Genomic DNA, 17,098 nt, shown 5'->3' with positions numbered 1-17,098 from the left:
CCCTATTTCTAAAACGAGCCATGTATACTTTCAGCACTGCTTAGAGCTAATACAGTGTCTTATCCCCTTCCTCAAATCTTCCTATTTCAAAAATGTTCAAAATTTCAACAATTATTAGGACAGAAAAGCTTCAAAGTAAATACAACTGGGTGGTACTGGGCTTAGCCTTGTATACAGACCTGAGTTCCATCCTCAGTTCCCTATCTAGGCCCCTGAGATATGGCAGGAGTAATTCCTAATCACAGAGCCAAGTATAAGCCCTGAGTTCAGCCAGGTTTGGGGTCTTCTCTCTCCTCAATCCAAACAAACCAATGAAAAAAGTTCCAAAAGAACAACAAAAAAGTACCGTTGGAGTATTTAAAGATAATGTGTTTGGGTAGGGCACTTGCCTTCATGTGACCTACTTAGGTTCGATCCCCAGCATTCCATGATTCCCAAGTCCCGCTAGGAGTGGTCCTCCAGAAAACAAAAAGGGAAGGGGCTGTAATGATAGTACAGCAAATAAACTGCTGTACCAACAGCAATCCAAATGGTCCACCAAGAACTTCCAGGAGTGAATTCGGAGTGCAGTGACAGGAGTAGCACCTGAGCATTGCCAGGTGTGCCTCCCCCCACCAAAAAAAAAAAAAAAAGAAAGAAAGAAAGAAAATATAAATCGGTGGCCAGAAGGTGCTTCCTTGAGTTCAGGTTAGATTATTGGGACCCCATATGGTCGGCAGCCTGCCAGGATTGATCCCTGAGTTCAGAGATGGGAGTAGTAAGCCCTGAGCACCCACTGGGCATGGCCCAGAAATGGAATAAATGAATGAATGAATAAGAATGCTAATGATAATGATGCAATCTCACACCAATGAGAACAGCATACATAAAATTATTTAGGGTCCAGTGTGATATCAGAGCAGGTAGGGCATTTACTTTGCATGCAGTCAACCCAACAATCTATATGCCTACCAAACATTGACACTGAAACCACAATAATAAATTTATAATCAGAGATAATATGGCTAATAAAACTTTTTTTTGTTTGTTTTTTGGGTCACACCCGGCAGTGCTCAGGGGTTACTCCTGGCTCTATGATCAGAAATCACTCCTGGTAGGCTCGGGGGACCATATGGAATGCCGGGATTAGAACCATTGTCCTTCTGCGTCTAAGGTAAACGTCTTACTGCTGTGCTATCTCTCCGGCCCAGATAAAAATTTTTAAAAGTAATCTAGGGGCTGGAGTGATAGCACAGTGGGTGGAGTGTTTGCCTTGCATGTGGCCAAACTGGGTTCAATCTCAAGTAGTCTCTAATGGTCTCCCGAGACTGTCAGGGATATTTATTTTTTGGTTTTTTGGGCCACACCTGGTGATGCTCAGGGGTTACTCCTGGCTATGGGCTCAGAAATCACTCCTGGCTTGGGGGACGCCTACCATGGTCCATCCTAAACTAGGGCGGGTAAAGCAGATGCCTTACTGCTTGCACCACCACTCGGGCCCTGTCAAGGATTTTTTGTTTGTTTTTTTGGGTTTTTTTTTTTTTTTTGAGTCACACCCGGCAGCGCTCAAGGGTGTTACTCTGGGCTCTACACTCAGAAATCACTCCTGGCAAGCTCAGGGGACCATATGGGCTGCCGGGATTCGAACCGCCATCCTTCTGCATGCAAAGCAAATGCCTTACCTCCATGCTATCTCTCCGGCCCCAGGGATAGTGTGTGTGTGTGTGTGTGTGTGTGTGTGTGTGTGTGTGTGTGTGTGTGTGTGTGTGGTTTTTGGGTCACACTCGGCAGTGCTCAGGGGTTATTCCTGGCTCCAGGCTCAGAAATTGCTCCTGGCAGGCACAGGGACCATATGGGCACTGGGATTCGAACTGATGACCTCCTGCATAAAAGGCAAATGCCTTACCTCCATGCTATCTCTCCGACCCCCCCAAGGATATTTTTTGAACAGAGCCAGGAGCAACCCCTGAGTACCATAGGGTATGGCCTGAAACCAAAAAAATGGAAATAGGGACCAGAGCTATAGCACAGTGGGTAGGGTATAAGGTTGACCCAGGTTTGACCGATGGCATCCTGTATGATCCTCCAAGCGTGCCAGGAATAATTTCTGAGCACAAAGTCAGAAGTAACCTGAAGGCCACTAGCTATGCTCCCCCCCAAAAAAAAGGGGGGGGGCAATCTAACTTGCCTTGCATGTATGAAGCCCTGGGTTTCATTTCTAACATAGAGCCACAAAAAGAAAAAAGGAAAAGAGTTAAGTTCAATGAACTAGAGCACATGTTATGCATGCAGGAAACCAAGGTAGTTAGTTACCTATGGACCCCCGAAAAGTTCGAGAAGTAGTTTCTTCCACTGCTGCAGGATTGAGCTGAAAATCAGGGTAATTCCTGAGCACTGCTGTATGTGGACAAAATGTAAAAATCCGGGCCCGGAGAGGTAGCACAGCAGTGTTTGTCTTGCAAGCAGCCGATCCAGGACCTAAGGTGGTTGGTTCAAATCCCGGTGTCCCATATGGTCCCCTGTGCCTGCCAGGAGCTATTTCTGAGCAGACAGCCAGGAGTAAGCCCTGACACCGCCGGGTGTGGCCGAAAAAAAAAAAAAAAGTAAAAATCCAAAACAAACAAAAAGCAAAACCCAAAGGTTTAAATTTAGAGAACAATTTTTTACTTAATTTCAAAATGTTCAGGAACCTGAGCATTCGGATAGCAGGTAAAGTGGATTGCCTGCAGCAAATAGGGTGTTTGTCTTATACGGCTGACCTAGATTCAATCCCAGCATCCATTATGGTCTCCCAGGCCCTGCCGGAAGTGATCCCTGAGCACAGTGCCAAGAGTAATTTCTGAGCATTGCTGAGTATGGCCCCAAAACAGACAAACAATAACAACAAAAAACAACCAAAACACAAAAAAGCCTTTTAGTTTCCTTCTCAAATGACTCCTTCACCAAATGTTTCAAAGTTATTAAATTCCTTAGGGACAGACCGGTGGCACAAGCGGTAGGGCATTTGCCTTGCATGCGCTAACCTAGGACTGACCGAGGTTTGATTTCTGGTATCCCCTATGGTCCCCCAAGCCAGGAGCAATTTCCGAGTGCAAAGTCAGGGTAATCCCTTGAGCGTCACCAGGTGTGGCCCAAAAAACAAAAATAAAAATTACTAAATTGCATTTTCTAACATAATGCCTTGAACAAATTTAGTAAATGAGTAGAGGAAAGGCAAAAAGGTGGCTCAGTCCTGCAGCAGTGGAAGAGGCCACTTCTCGCACTTTTCAGGTGACGGGAAATGCCTGGGCACTGAATGTCTTCAAACGTTAATAGTCTCGGAAATGATGCTGGTATGTCCAAAGTGACAATGAATGCAAATAGTTTATTTTGAAAAAAATGAAGATATTTGCATTGGCTTTGGTTACAGAGCAAAGATATCCTTTATTTTGTATTTAAACCTCCTCAAATCTTAGTTTATTTCTCTATATATGAAACTTCTAAGCATAAGGAACCAGGGTTTCTTTGGTTTTTGGGTTATACCCAGCAGTGCTCAAAAATCACCCCTGGCAGGCTTAGAGGACCATATGGGATGCCGGGATTCGAACCACCATCTGTCTGCATGCAAGGCAAACACCCTTACCTCCATGCTATCTCTCTGGCCCCAGGAACCAGTTTTTATTGAATTCTATGCCTTATTGGGTCCAGAGTGATAGCACACAGTAAAGTGTTTGCCTTACGTGCAGCCAACAGGGGAAAGACCATGCATGGTTCGAATCCCAGCATCCCATATGGGCCTCCAAGCCAGTCTGGAACAAATTCTGAGCATAGAGCCAGAAGTAATCCCTGAGCACTGCCGGGTGTGAGAAAAAAAAAAAAGAATTCTATGCTTTAAAAAAATTCTCTTCCCAAAAACAAAACAAAAAGGGGCTGGAGAGATAGCATGGAGGTAGGGAGGGTGTTTGCTTTGCATGCAGAAGGACAGTGGTTTGAATCCCCGCATCCCATTTGGTCCCCCGAGCCTGCCAGGAGCGATTTCTGAGCGTAGAGCCATGAGTAACACCTGAGAGCTGCTGCGTGTGACCCAAAAACAAAAACAAAATTCCCTTCATAAGAATACATTAATTTCCACATATATTCCTATATAGTCAAGAAAATATTTAGAGGAGCAGGAGTAAAAGCACAGTGGGTAGGGTGTTGGCCTTGCAGGAGGCCAACCTAGGTTTGATCCCCAGCATCCCATATGGTTCCCCAAGCACCACCAGGAGTAATTTCTGAGCACAGAGCCAGGAGTAATCCCTAAGCAGTCTCAGGTGTGATCCAAAAGCAAAAGCAGAAACAAAAAAAGGGTCATGAAGCAGTGGTTAGGGCATGCCTTAATGTGACTGACCTAATTGTACCACCCCTTCACAAGGGCCCCAAGCATCACTGGGTAGATAGAGCTGGGGTTGGCACCTGAGCATCCCAATATACCCTAGGGGTCCCTAGCACTGCAGGGCCCAAGCAGTAAAATAAATATCTTTGGGCCTGACCCTGAATTGTCATCCTGTTTGGCTGAGTATCACAGAAGTGACCAACTAAGCAGAAACTATTAGGTCCAATAGATAAACAATATATAAGTACTTGTTTATGTGTATTTGGGGGGGTTGGTCCAAGGGGTATACCATGTACACCAAGTGGTACTCAGGACTTACTCCTGGCTCTGTGCTCAGTGAACATTCTTGGTGGTATTCAAGGAAAACATGAGTGGTGCCAGGGGTCAGCCCAGATCATTGTATGTTAGATATATTCTTTTGAAAACAGCAAATGTGGTTATTCTCAAAAATTCTTTATTTTAGCACCTAAAAAGCTGATTTCCAAGAATTGGGAAAATTTCATTATACAGAATTACCTTGCAATAAGAGTCAGCATCTTTTTTGCCAAGAGTAATTCGTTTACCCATCTTATAAGTCAGAAATCTGGAAGTCATTCTATAGTCTCCCTTTCTCTAACCTCTAAGTGTCAATCATTTACTAGAAACAAACAGCTCTCAAACATGTTCCTCCCCATCTTCATCTCCTGTCCAAGTATTAAGCTATTAACAAAACTGTGGTGCCTCAAATATTAATGATTTAACCTGGAACTGAGGTACAGATATTATAAAGTCTTACAATCTATACTTATAGTACCCAAAAACTACAAAAGATAATATTCCAATGCAAAAATCAAACAAATGCTCCTTTCAGCAGAATCACTACCTCTTCATCAAATCAGTCTACCAACCTATTTAGGAAAAATTATGCCCCAAATTCTAAGCTGCCCCATCATCAATGGCTCTGGGTTAGATTTTCACTTTCTTGCTCTGCTAATATCTATGAATGGGTTTTACTCTAATGGTCCTTTGAAATATTAAAGCAGCAAAGTACTAACCTACCAAAGTAAAATGCTGTAAAAGCTTAACTATATTATTAAATAAGTTAAACAAATCCATCTACATTATTTTATCATAAGTTTTTACATTATAAAAATATCTCTAATTTACTGTTTTACTATAATCTAAAAAACATTAGAAAAAGAAACAAAAACAACAAGAGAAAGCCAGTTACCTGAGGAGAGTCAAAAGGATATCTACTACTAAACTTAAACAGAAGTTGAAATTTTTCCCCTTCATATAAGGTACCTGGTGCACCTTCCATGTCTACAATCCACCTAGAATAGAAAAAAAAATGAAGATTTTCAGATAAATGGAATGAAGAGGAAAGAGAACACAAGTACTTCCTCTATTCAAGGCACTGGAACAGGAGTTTTTCATGTGTAAGAGCATACTTTATTCTCCCAACAACTTTAAGAGTGTAGGTAATTAACACCCATGGCCAATTCCCTTCTCTGATACTCAAGGGTTAATTAAGTAGATCAAGGTCAGATAGCAGGCAAATGTCAGAGCCAAACTTTAACAGAAATTTAAAAAAGAAAGCAAAAAAAAAAAAAGGTAAATCTCAAACTCAGGTGTGCTGACAACCAAAATCAGTGATCTTCCTATTCAAATTATGCTTCTTTGAGGAGCTGGAGAGACAAATTATGCTTATTTTTGTCATTTCTACAATGACTGAATGGTTTTAATTGATAATATCAACTTATTTTTTGATATCAATTATCTTAGAAACAATGGGAAAGTATCAGAACTACAAAGAACTGAACTTTCAGAACAATTTTCACAACACTAGTTTAGAGAAGGTAAAAGAAAGGTAAAAGAAAGCTAAATTGTTTTTGTTTTTGTTTTTGTTTTTGTTTTTGTTTTTTTGGGTTTTGGGCCACACCCGGCAATGCTCAGGGGTTATTCCTGGCTCTCTGCTCAGAAATCACTCCTGGCAGGCACAGGGGACCATATGGGATGCCAGGATTCGAACCACCATTGGTCCTGGGTCAGTGCTTGCAAGGCAAATGCGCTACCGCTGTGCTATCTCTCCGGTCCCAAGAAAGCTAAATTGACATCAATGACTTGATAGTTATTCAAGGCTAAATAAGATCTTTAGTTTGTACCTCATTGTATTTATTTAATAAAACCTAGAATTGTTATGGCATCTTTGATATAAAAACAGTCATCAGGATATATTTTAAAATTATATTCTATAGATTAATATCTCCCTGGTCAGGGACATATGTTTTGCATGCAAGAAGCCTGGTTTTATCCAAGCATCTCCTGGTATCAAGAACAGTGATAAGAGTGCCATATAGGCAGGGAGGGGGAAGGGAAACTGGGAATACTTGTGGCAGAAATGTTCACTGGGTGAAGGGATGGATATTGGACATTGTATAATTGAAACCCAATCATGAGCAACTTTATAATAGTATCTAATGGTGATTAAATGAAAAAATTATTTAATTAAACAAAAAGAGTGATTTCTGAAGAAACATAGTGGCAGTACGTTGGGTAGGGAGGGCACTTACTTGCCTTGGACAGCCAACCCAGGTTTGATCACCGGCATCCCATATGGTCCCCTGAGCACTACCATGAAAATTCTAAAGTGCAGTGCCAGTAGTAAGCCTTGAGTATTGCTGGGTGTGACACCTTCTCCCAAAAAGGCAAAAAAGTCATTCCTGCAGAGCCAGAGAAATAGCGCAATAGATAAAGGGTTTGTCTGGGATCATTCTCTTGAGGTCTCCAGAGAGCCAGGAGTAAGTGCTGAGCACTGCCAGTGTAGTACCAAACAAAAAAGCAAAACATTTAAAAAAGAATGATCCCTAAACACTGCATCATGAGTTATTCTTGATTAGAACCTATATAGTTCTCATCATATCTCCACGTAATGTCCATGGATGTAAATGATTTTGGTTTTGTTCACTGAAAGAAATCAACTAATGCATACAATATTTTTTCTGATGTTTTCCTTGGGGGTTGCACGTGGCAGCGTTTTGGAGGGGAGATTTCAATCCCAAAGATGCTGAGGGACCATACAGTGCTGAGGCATTCAATTCAAATCTCTTGCACAGAAACTATACTCTTGAGCTAACTGTCCAAACCCAGCATAAACTCTTAAGAACTTGTTGCTTCGATAATGCATTTGAGGTACTGGAGCAATAGTACTGCAGCTATGATGCATGGTTCATTCTCTCTACACCCCATTGGGTCCTCTGAGCTCTGCCAAGAGTGACCCCTATGCATAGGCCCAGGAGTAGGCCCTAAGCACTTCTGTGTGCAGCCACACTCTACCAAAAAGTGCATTTGAGGGCCTGAGTGATAGTATTGCAGGTAAGGCCACTTGCCTTGCACATAGCTGACCCAGGTTTGATCACCAGCACACTAAATGGTCCTCCGTCCCTCCAAGAGTGATCTCTAAAAGCAGAGCTAGGTGTCAGCCCTGAGCAACAAGGGATGTGGTTAAAACAAAAAACAGCAAAAAGAATGCATTTGAAAATCATCAGGTAATGAATGATGAACGATCGATTCAAAAGGCATCATTCTGTAGTAAAATTAGACTTAACTATTTCACTTTGCCCTTTCAAATATTTTTCTTTCTCTTCTCTCCCTTCACCTCCCTCCCCCCCTCTCTCTCTTCCCCCACCTCGTTCATTTTTCATTTTGGGGCCACCCTGGCCCCGGCGCTCAGGGGTTACTCCTGGTTTGTGCTCCTGAAATCGCTCCTGGCAGGCACAGTGGACCATATGAGATGCGGGAATCGAACTGGGGTCTGTCCTGGGTCAGTTGCGTGCAAGTCAAATGCCCTACTGCTGTACTATCTCTGCTCCCTTCCCCTTTAAATATTTCAAAATATTTTAAAATATAAACTTCAGGAAGACATAAATTCACCCTATAGTGTTCTAGGACTAAATGACATTACATACTCAAAATACCTAGATCGGGGGTCTCAAACTCGGCCCTCCATACAACATTTTGTGGCCCTTCCCTAAAGGAATCTTTTTTGTTTTGTTTTGTTTTGTTTTAGTTGTTTGGGTCACACACCCCAATGTTCAAGGCTTACTACTGACTTTGCACTCAAGGATCACCCCGACTTTTGTCTCCTGCGGTCCCCAGGTAAATTGAGTTTGAGACCCCTGACCTAGATAGTTCACACAGTGCCAAAATAAACCCCACACACAGTGGGTCAGGCATTTGTCTTGCATGCAGTTGACTCAAGATCGATCCAGAGACTCCCATATGGTCCACAACCAGAGCTAACCAGAGCCAGGAGTAACCCCAGAGCATTACCAGGTGTGGCCCCAAACAGGAAAGGAGGGATGGAGGGTGAGAGGGAGGGAGGGGAATGAAAGAGAGTGGAGGGAAGGGAGGGTTGGAAAGGGGGGGAAGAGGAAGAAGGAAAGGAAGAAAAGGAGGGAAGGGAAGGGGAGGGGAGGGGAGGGGAGGGGAGGGGAGGGGAGGGGGGGGGGAAGGGAAGGGAAGGGAAGGGAAGGGAAGGGAAGGGAAGGGAAGGGAAGGGAAGGGAAGGGAAGGGAAGGGAAGGGAAGGAGGGAAGGAGGGAAGGAGGGAGGGAGGGAGGGAGGGAGGGGAGGGAGGGAGGGAAGGGAGGGAGGGAAGGAGGGAAGGAAGGAATGGAGGGAAGGGAGGGAGGGGAGGGAGGGAGGGAGGGAAGGGAGGGAGGGAGGGAGGGAGGGAAGGGAGGGAGGGAGGGAGGGAGGGAAGGGAGGGAGGGAAGGGAGGGAAGGAGACCAGTTCCCTTACTATCATGGTCATTTAGATCACATATATATAAGTAATATAGATATTTATAATATATATTCACATATAAATTATATATATTAATTTCAACTGCTTATATATAAGCAGTAATTATAGTTGAACTGAAATGAATATAGTTTTAAGTCAATCTTGCTACATTATTATTTATTCCTTAAAATAGCACACAAGTACATTATGTCAAAGAAACTTGTAGTCACACCCAGCGTTGTTCAGGGGTTCCTCCTGGCTCTGTGCTCAGAAGTGGCTTCTGGCAGGCTTGGGGGACCATGTGGGGCAGGGAATCAAACTGGAGTTGGTCGGGGGTTGGCCATGTGAAAGGCAAACACCCTACTGCTGTGCTATTGCTCCAGCCCCATACATCACACTAACTTAAAGAAAAAAAAATTTTTTTAATGTTTTCTTTGGGGCCATATCCAAATGATACTAGGGGCTTACTTTCAGCTCTATGCTTGGGGAACCTAGGGAACCAACCAAGGCATTTTGCATGCAAAGTATAAAACTCAGCACTCCAGTGTCACTTTTTGGGGGGTGGATGTGGGTGTGTGTGCAATGTTTGGGCCTGGCAAGGCTTGAAGTGTGCTGGGATTGAACTAGGGCATGCCATGTGCTAGGCAAGCACTCTACCTGATGTGCTAACACTCTGGACCCCTCATCCTACATTTTTTTCTGATCAGCTTGATTTGGGGGCCACACCAGACGGTGCTTAGGGGTTACTCCTGGTTATGCACCCATTCCTGGTGGGTTCAGGGGGCATTCAGAATGCCATAATTAAAGCAGGGTTGGCTAACTTCGTGTAAGGTAAAACCTTACCCGCTGTGCCTCCAAGGTCTTGAAACAGTATACCAAACTTCATCCAACAAGCTTAACATGCTTCCATTTTCTTCTTTATTTCCACATTTCATATAGTCCCACTTAAAAAACTTTTAGAGGCCAGAGATATAGCACAAATGATTTGTATATAGGAAGGGTTCAATAGTCAGCATGGCATGGTGTGACACCTAGTACCTACTGCCCTGAGCACTTTCCAAGTGTTGCCCCCAAAAACCCACAAAAACCGATTTTAAGACCTAATTTTTATTATAATTTTGCTTTTGTGGCTCAGAGCAATGATACAGCAGGTATCATATTCACCTTGCACATAGCTGACCCAGCTTCGCTCCCCCAACATCCTATATGATCTCCTGACCACTACCAGGAATAAATCTTGTTGCAGAGCCAGTAGTAAGCCCGGAGTGTCCTTGGGTATGGCCCAAAACAAAAATACTTTGCTTTACGACCCTTCTCCAAAGGTGCTCTGATGTTACTCTGGCAGTACTAAGGCAAGGCAGAGGTAGGTGGCATCAGCAAAACATATTAAATGTGAACCTCCTGCAAGTGAAGTGTTCACTATAGCACTTGAAATTATCACCTGGCCTCCAAGACAACTTTCAAAGAGGAGCCACACCTACCAGTATTTGTTTGGGGAAGGGATACCTTTAGTGGTGCTTGACCTGGCAACAGGGGAGATGTGGGGTTTTTTGTTTTTTTTTTTTTTTGGTTTTTGGGTCACACCCGGCACACTCAGGGGTTACTACTGGCTCTATGCTCAGAAATCGCCCCTGGTAGGCATGGGGGACCATATGGGATACCGGGATTCGAACCACTGTCCTTCTGCATGGAAGGCAAATGCCTTACCTCCATGCTATCTCACCGGCCCCGGAGATGTGGTTTAACGCTCAGGTTGGGAATGCAAACTGGTAGAGTGCTACTTCCAGAAAAGGTAGAGAAGGGGAATGGAGATATATGATCAAGTTTCAAGTCTAGAACTCAATTTCTCACAAGTGCCCTACCACTTGAATTATCACCTTAATCTTAATGGTATCTTTATGCTAGAAGATGGTCCAAAAGACAACAAATCTTTGGTGTTTCAGTTACATTAAATCATTGTAAAAGAAAATCCAAAGACAGAGTACAGGGCTTGAGGATTATATTGCATATGGCTGACCTGACTGGAATCCCAGTACCACATATGAAAAAAAATGCTTAAAATAAAAGTCTTGCCTGACAACTATCTCTTAATGAATCTTTATGCTAAAAAAGTTAGTTTCTGATGTTAACTACCTGATAATCTCTACAAATGTTTTTGTTGGTAAAAATGAAAAATATTTTCTTTCTTTTGTTTTTGAGCTACACCCAGTGATGCTCAGGGCTTATTCCGAGTGATACTCAGGAGTCTTTTATGTGGTACAATGGACCAAACTTGGGTTTGCCACATGCAAGGCAAGCTCCCTATCCACTGTACTGTTACTTGAGAACCAAACATTCTCTTTTTCTTAAAAATCTCTAGGTTGTATGATTCCTTTGAACCCCTGAAAGGGCAAAATTTAAAGAGGAATAAGTTGTTATTAGCAATTCCTTTATACTTATTTATATTTAACCCAATAGCACTCGGGGGTTACTCCTGACTCAGTACTCAGAAATTACTCCTGCAGGTTCGGGGAACCATATGGGATCAAACCCAGAGATCAAACCCAGGTTGGCTGCATGCAAGCAAATGCCCTGCCCACTGTCCTGACAATTAGTTTTTAACTATAAAGCTTGTCTGAGAAGATGACTCAAGGACTAAAGTGGATGCTTTCTTTGTTCTTTTTTTGGCGGGGCGGGGGGAGGGGGGGGCCACAACTGGCAATACTCAGAAATTACACCCGGCAGTGCTCAGGGGACTACATGGGATGCTGGAATTAAACCTACCTGCTGTAGGCCCTAGAGAGGGAGATATGATCAGATGGTAGGTATCATATGATTCCCCCCCAACACCAAGTTGGGAATAGCTCCTGAGCTAAGTATGGCCCCAAACCCTACCTCCATTTAGTCTCTCCCCGCAAAAAACTATTAAAGCCTGCTTTGTAGAATAATACAGGGAATGTTTTAACAAAGGAAAGGAAAAGATGGTAATAGTATAATCTATTATCATCATACAGAATAAATACACCCTGAATGCATGTTTCATTTTCAAATTTTGTTCATAAATTTAAAAAAATCAATTAAAATTCACAGGAATATAAGAAGTTTAAATTTATATTACAATAAAGAAAAAATGCCAATCTGGGGATAGGATTCTTTCCTTACACATGTTTGACTTGAACCAAGGTTCGATGCCTGGAATCTCGAATGACCCCCTGAGCCTATCTAGAGTGGCTCCTGAGCCCAAGCCAGTAGTAATCCATGAACACCACTACGTGGGGCCCCAAAACCAAGCAACAAAACCAAAAGGCCAGTCTGAAAATGTTATGTACTATATGATTAAAACCATGACATTTTAGAAAAAGAAACGGAAGATACTAAAAAGGTCAGTGATTACCAGGGACTTTCAGGTAGGGGAATAATAAATGGAGCACAGAGAAAATCTTTTTCCAGTTTATAACCTTGTTCTGAAAGCCTAACTACAATCCAAAGTACGGACTCAGTGTCAGAGAGTGCCCAAGAGATAGTACACTGGGTAGGGCACCTGCCTTACATGCAGTCAAGCTGGAAACAAGCTCTGGCATCCTATATGGTTGCCCAAATACTGCCAAGAATAATTCCTGGGGCCGGGAAGGTGGCGCTAGAGGTAAGGTGTCTGCCTTGCAAGCGCTAGCCAAGGAACGGACCGCGGTTCGATCCCCCGGCGTCCATATGGTCCCCCCAAGCCAGGGGCGATTTCTGAGCGCATAACCAGGAGTAACCCCTGAGCGTCAAACGGGTGTGACCCAAAAACCAAAAACCAAAAAAAAAAAAAAAAAAAAAGAATAATTCCTGAGAGCAGAACCAGGAAAAGCACTGAGCACTGTTGGCGTGGCCCAAAAGCAAATCAAAGAAAGGTCAATTCAGAAATTAACAAAATGTTTCCTTTTAATATGATAAAGTATGCCCTTGTTGTATGAATTTGGGTTATTTATGCTCTTTGGGCCTAAAATACAAATATGATTTATTATCTTAGTAAAATTCATCTTTTAAGTTTCTATTCTTTAATATCTGAGAATTTTTTCTTTTAATTTATGTTTTGGTTTCTGGGCCACACCATTCACGTTACTCTTCAGGAATGACTCCAGGCAAACTTGGTAGCCTTATGATCAAACCTAAGTCAAAGCAAGTGCCCTGCCCACCTAATATCTCTTTGGCAAAGATAATTTTCTTGAGGATCAATTATTTTAATTTACTTACTTTTTTGGGGGTAGGACACACTCAGAGGTGCTATGGAGTTACCCCTGGCTCTATGCTAAGAAATCGCTCCTGGCAAGCTTAGGGGACCACATAGGATGCCGGGAATTGAACCCAGGTTGGCCATATGTGAGGCAAATGCCTATTGTGCTACCACTCCAGCTTCAGAGATATTTTTCTTAAGAGGATCAATTATTTTAAAATTTTCACTTCAGAATAATCATCATACTCTAAGAGGACTGTTAAATCCAGAATAAAATGAATACCATTATTTTTTGTTTGTTTTTTCAGTTTTTGGGTCACACCTGGCAGCAATCAGGGGTTACTCCTGGTTCTATACTCAGAAATCGCTCCTGGCCGGCTCGGAGACCATATGAGATGCTGGGATTCGAACCACCGTCCTTCCACATGCAAGGCAAATGCTTTACCTCCATGCTATCTCTCCGGCCCCCAAAATGAATACTATTGTAAGACTTTAAGAAAAACACTCCATGGGCCGGGCGGTGGCGCTGGAGGTAAGATGCCTGCCTTGCCTGCGCTAGCCTAGGACGGACTGCGGTTCGATCCCCCGGTGTCCCATATGGTCCCCCAAGAAGCCAGGAGCAACTTCTGAGCGCATAGCCAGGAGTAACCCCTGAGCGTCACAGGGTGTGGCCCAAAAACCAAAAAAAAAAAAAAAAAATAAAAAAAAAAAAAAAAAAAAAAGAAAAACACTCCTGGGGCCGGGAAGGTGGCGCTAGAGGTAAGGTGTCTGCCTTACAAGCGCTAGTGTAGGACGGACCGCGGTTCGATCCCCCGGCGTCCCATATGGTCTCCCCAAGCCAGGGGCGATTTCTGAGCTCATAGCCAGGAGTAACCCCTGAGCGTCAAACGGGTGTGGCCCAAAAACCAAAAAAAAAAAAGAAAAACACTCCTGGGGCCAGAGAGATAGCATGGAGGTAAGGCGTTAGCCTTTCATGCAGAAGGTCATCAGTTCAAATCCCAGCGTCCCATATGGTCCCCTGAGCCTGCCAGGAGCCATTTCTGAGCATGAAGCCAGGATTAACCCCTGAGCGCTGCCAGGTGTGACCCAAAAAAACCAAAAAAACCCAAAAAAAACTAAAAAAAAAAAAAAAAAAAAAAAAAAACACTCCTAAAAACATTTTAAACTAATAAAATGAATTCAAATGCCTTTGTTTTGGGGAGGAGGGAGTTTTGGGAGACACCCGGCAGCGCTCAGCTCAGGGGTTACTCCTGGCCCTGTGCTCAGAAATCACCCCTGGCAGGTTTGGGGACCATCTGGGATGCCGGGATTTGAACCACCATTTGTCCTGTGTTGGTTGCAAGGCAACCTGTGCTATCACTCAGGACCCCCAAATGCTCCTTTTTTAAGAAAAGGGACCTGTACTTCTATTCTTTTCTTGGGATCACATTTGACAAGGTATTTTTCTGGCCCGGGATCTTGCTTGGCAGGAGAGTACATGTCTCAAATATGAGCCCTGGATTTAATGCCTGGCACAATACACAATACAAAGAGGAAGAGAGAGGTCTGAAAGAACAGTTTAGTCACCAGGGACAACTGTCTTCCATACACAGGATCCGAATTTGCTCCTCCAAATCTCTAGGTTCCTCCAAGAAAGACCAAGTGTACCTGGAGCCAATCAAGTACTGTTGGGCCTCAGCATTCAAACAGTCTAATCTAGCTGGCCAATTGACAGGAATGGCCTTATGAGCAACTCAAAAGGATAAAGAAAGGGAGGTGGGGAAGAAAAGGAATTCCTGATCCTCAAAGGAAAAAGGTGACAACTCATATCTTCCTTCCATTCTTTTTTTTTTCTTTTTAATTTTGGGCCACACCCAGTGACACTCAGGGGTCATTCCTGCTAAGCACTCAGAAATCGCTCCTGGCTTGGGGGACCATTTGGGACGCTGGGGGCTCTAACTGCAGCCCGTCCTATGTCAGCCATGTGCAAGGCAAAAGCCCTACTGCTGTGCCACAGCTCCGGCCCCTTCCCTTTCATTCTTGACTTTTTTTATGCTCAGAAAATCAGTTTTCATCTATTAAATGAGACTGCTGAAATCTTATTTCTTTAGTTAATCTTCTAATATGGGAGACAACCAAGACAGGAATGGGTGTATCTCAACTATTCTTTTTATGTTTGGTTTTGGGTTTTGGATCACACCAGGCAGCGCTCAGGGGTTACTCCTGGCTCTGCACTCAGAAATCGCTCCTGGCAGGCTTGGAGGATAATATGGGATGCTGGGAATCAAACCAGGGCCTGTCCTATGTTGGCCACGTGCAAGACAAAAACGCCCTACCGCTGTGCTATCACTCCGGTCCTCCAACTATCCTCTTTATTTATTTTTGGTCACACACGGCAGTACTCAGGGATTACTCCTGGCTCTACGCTCAGAAATCGCTCCTGCCAAGAGTCAAACCAGGGTCAGTCCTATGTTGGCCACATGCAAGGCAAAAGAACACCCTACTGCTGTGCTATCAACTCTGGCCCCCCAACTATTCTTTATTTATTTGTTTGGTTGGTTTTGGTTTTGAGTCACACCCAGTGGTTACTCCTGGCTCTGCAGTCAGAAATCGCTCCTGGCAGGCTCAAGGAATCTTATGGGATGCTGGGATTTGAACCACAGTCTGTCCTGATCTGCTGTGTGCAAGGCAAGCACCCTACCGCTGTGCTATCTCTCCGGCCCCCCAACTATTCTTTTTAAAGCATTAAATGTTTTTAAATATTGATAACCTCATACTAAACTTCTCTATTATAGATGAAGATGACTCTGTAAGGTATAAATGCTATCTCGGGGCTGGGCGGTGGCGCTAAAGGTAAGGTGCGCTTGCCTTGCCTGTGCTAGCCTTGGACAGACCGAGGTTCGATCCCCCGGTGTCCCATATGGTCCCCCAAGCCAGGAGCAACTTCTGAGCGCATAGCCAGGAGTAACCCCTGAGCGTTACTGGGTGTGGCCCAAAAACCAAAAAAATAAAAATTAAAAATAAATAAATAAATAAATGCTATCTCATTATCAGGAAACTTTTCTTTTTAAATGAAAATATCTTCTCACACTGCATTAATAATAAAAGAAACAAGTATTTAAATTAAAAATTACTTACTGTGTGATTGAATTTTGAACACTCTTTTCATTTAAAGTCATCCCAGGAGGTGGGTCATTTTGCAAAGCCAACAGTTCTTTTTGCAGTCGTTTCTATAAGAGAACATCAATGTTAATAAATAACATCAATATTAAGTTATACCTATAAAGATATTTTATAGGTATAACCTAATACCTTTCTAGTTATAATATAATGTGCAATATTTGGTTAATTTGGGCCTAGAGAGATAGCACAGCAGCGTTTGTCTTGCAAGCAGCCGATCCAGGACCTAAGGTGGTTGGTTTGAATCCCGGTGTCCCATAGGGTCCCCCGTGCCTGTCAGGAGCTATTTCTGAGCAGACAGCCAGGAGTAACCCCTGAGCACCACCAGGTGTGGGGCCCCCCCCAAAAAAAAACAACAAATACTTTTTTATCTTTTATCCTTAATGCTCTGTTGATCCAGGCAATGAATGCATGGTACCCAGGAGCAATCCCCAAACACAAGAGGCAGGAACAGCTCCCAAGCAATGGTTTGGTCCCCAAACCAAGATAACAATGTATATTTGCAAATACTGATGCTGTATTAAAAATAATGACCATTTATATGGTCTTAGACTATCTTTGTCAGTTTTATTTGGGGGAGGGTGTCAGACACAATGATGCTCAGGGCTTATTTCCCACTCTGTGCTAAAAGTAAAGGATCACTC

The 17,098-nt window shown here is 43.3% G+C and overlaps 1 protein-coding gene across 1 annotated transcript in view; it reads right to left on the bottom strand.

Annotated features, from left to right (window-relative positions):
• Positions 1–17,098, bottom strand: part of UBE2W (ubiquitin conjugating enzyme E2 W) — a 63,829-nt gene that overhangs the window by 22,535 nt on the left and 24,196 nt on the right. Inside the window, exons 2-3 of the mRNA XM_049781851.1 lie at positions 16,413–16,504; positions 5,544–5,646 (exon numbers count right to left, since the gene is read on the bottom strand). Coding sequence (XP_049637808.1) covers positions 5,544–5,646; positions 16,413–16,504 — 195 coding nt within the window. The remainder of the gene's footprint in view (positions 1–5,543; positions 5,647–16,412; positions 16,505–17,098) is intronic.

This window comes from Suncus etruscus, chromosome 10, assembly GCF_024139225.1.
Source record: "Suncus etruscus isolate mSunEtr1 chromosome 10, mSunEtr1.pri.cur, whole genome shotgun sequence".
NCBI classification, from domain to species: Eukaryota; Metazoa; Chordata; class Mammalia; order Eulipotyphla; family Soricidae; genus Suncus; species Suncus etruscus.
Note: the sequence above shows the minus strand (reverse complement) of the source record. Positions and strands in the feature narration are given on the sequence as shown.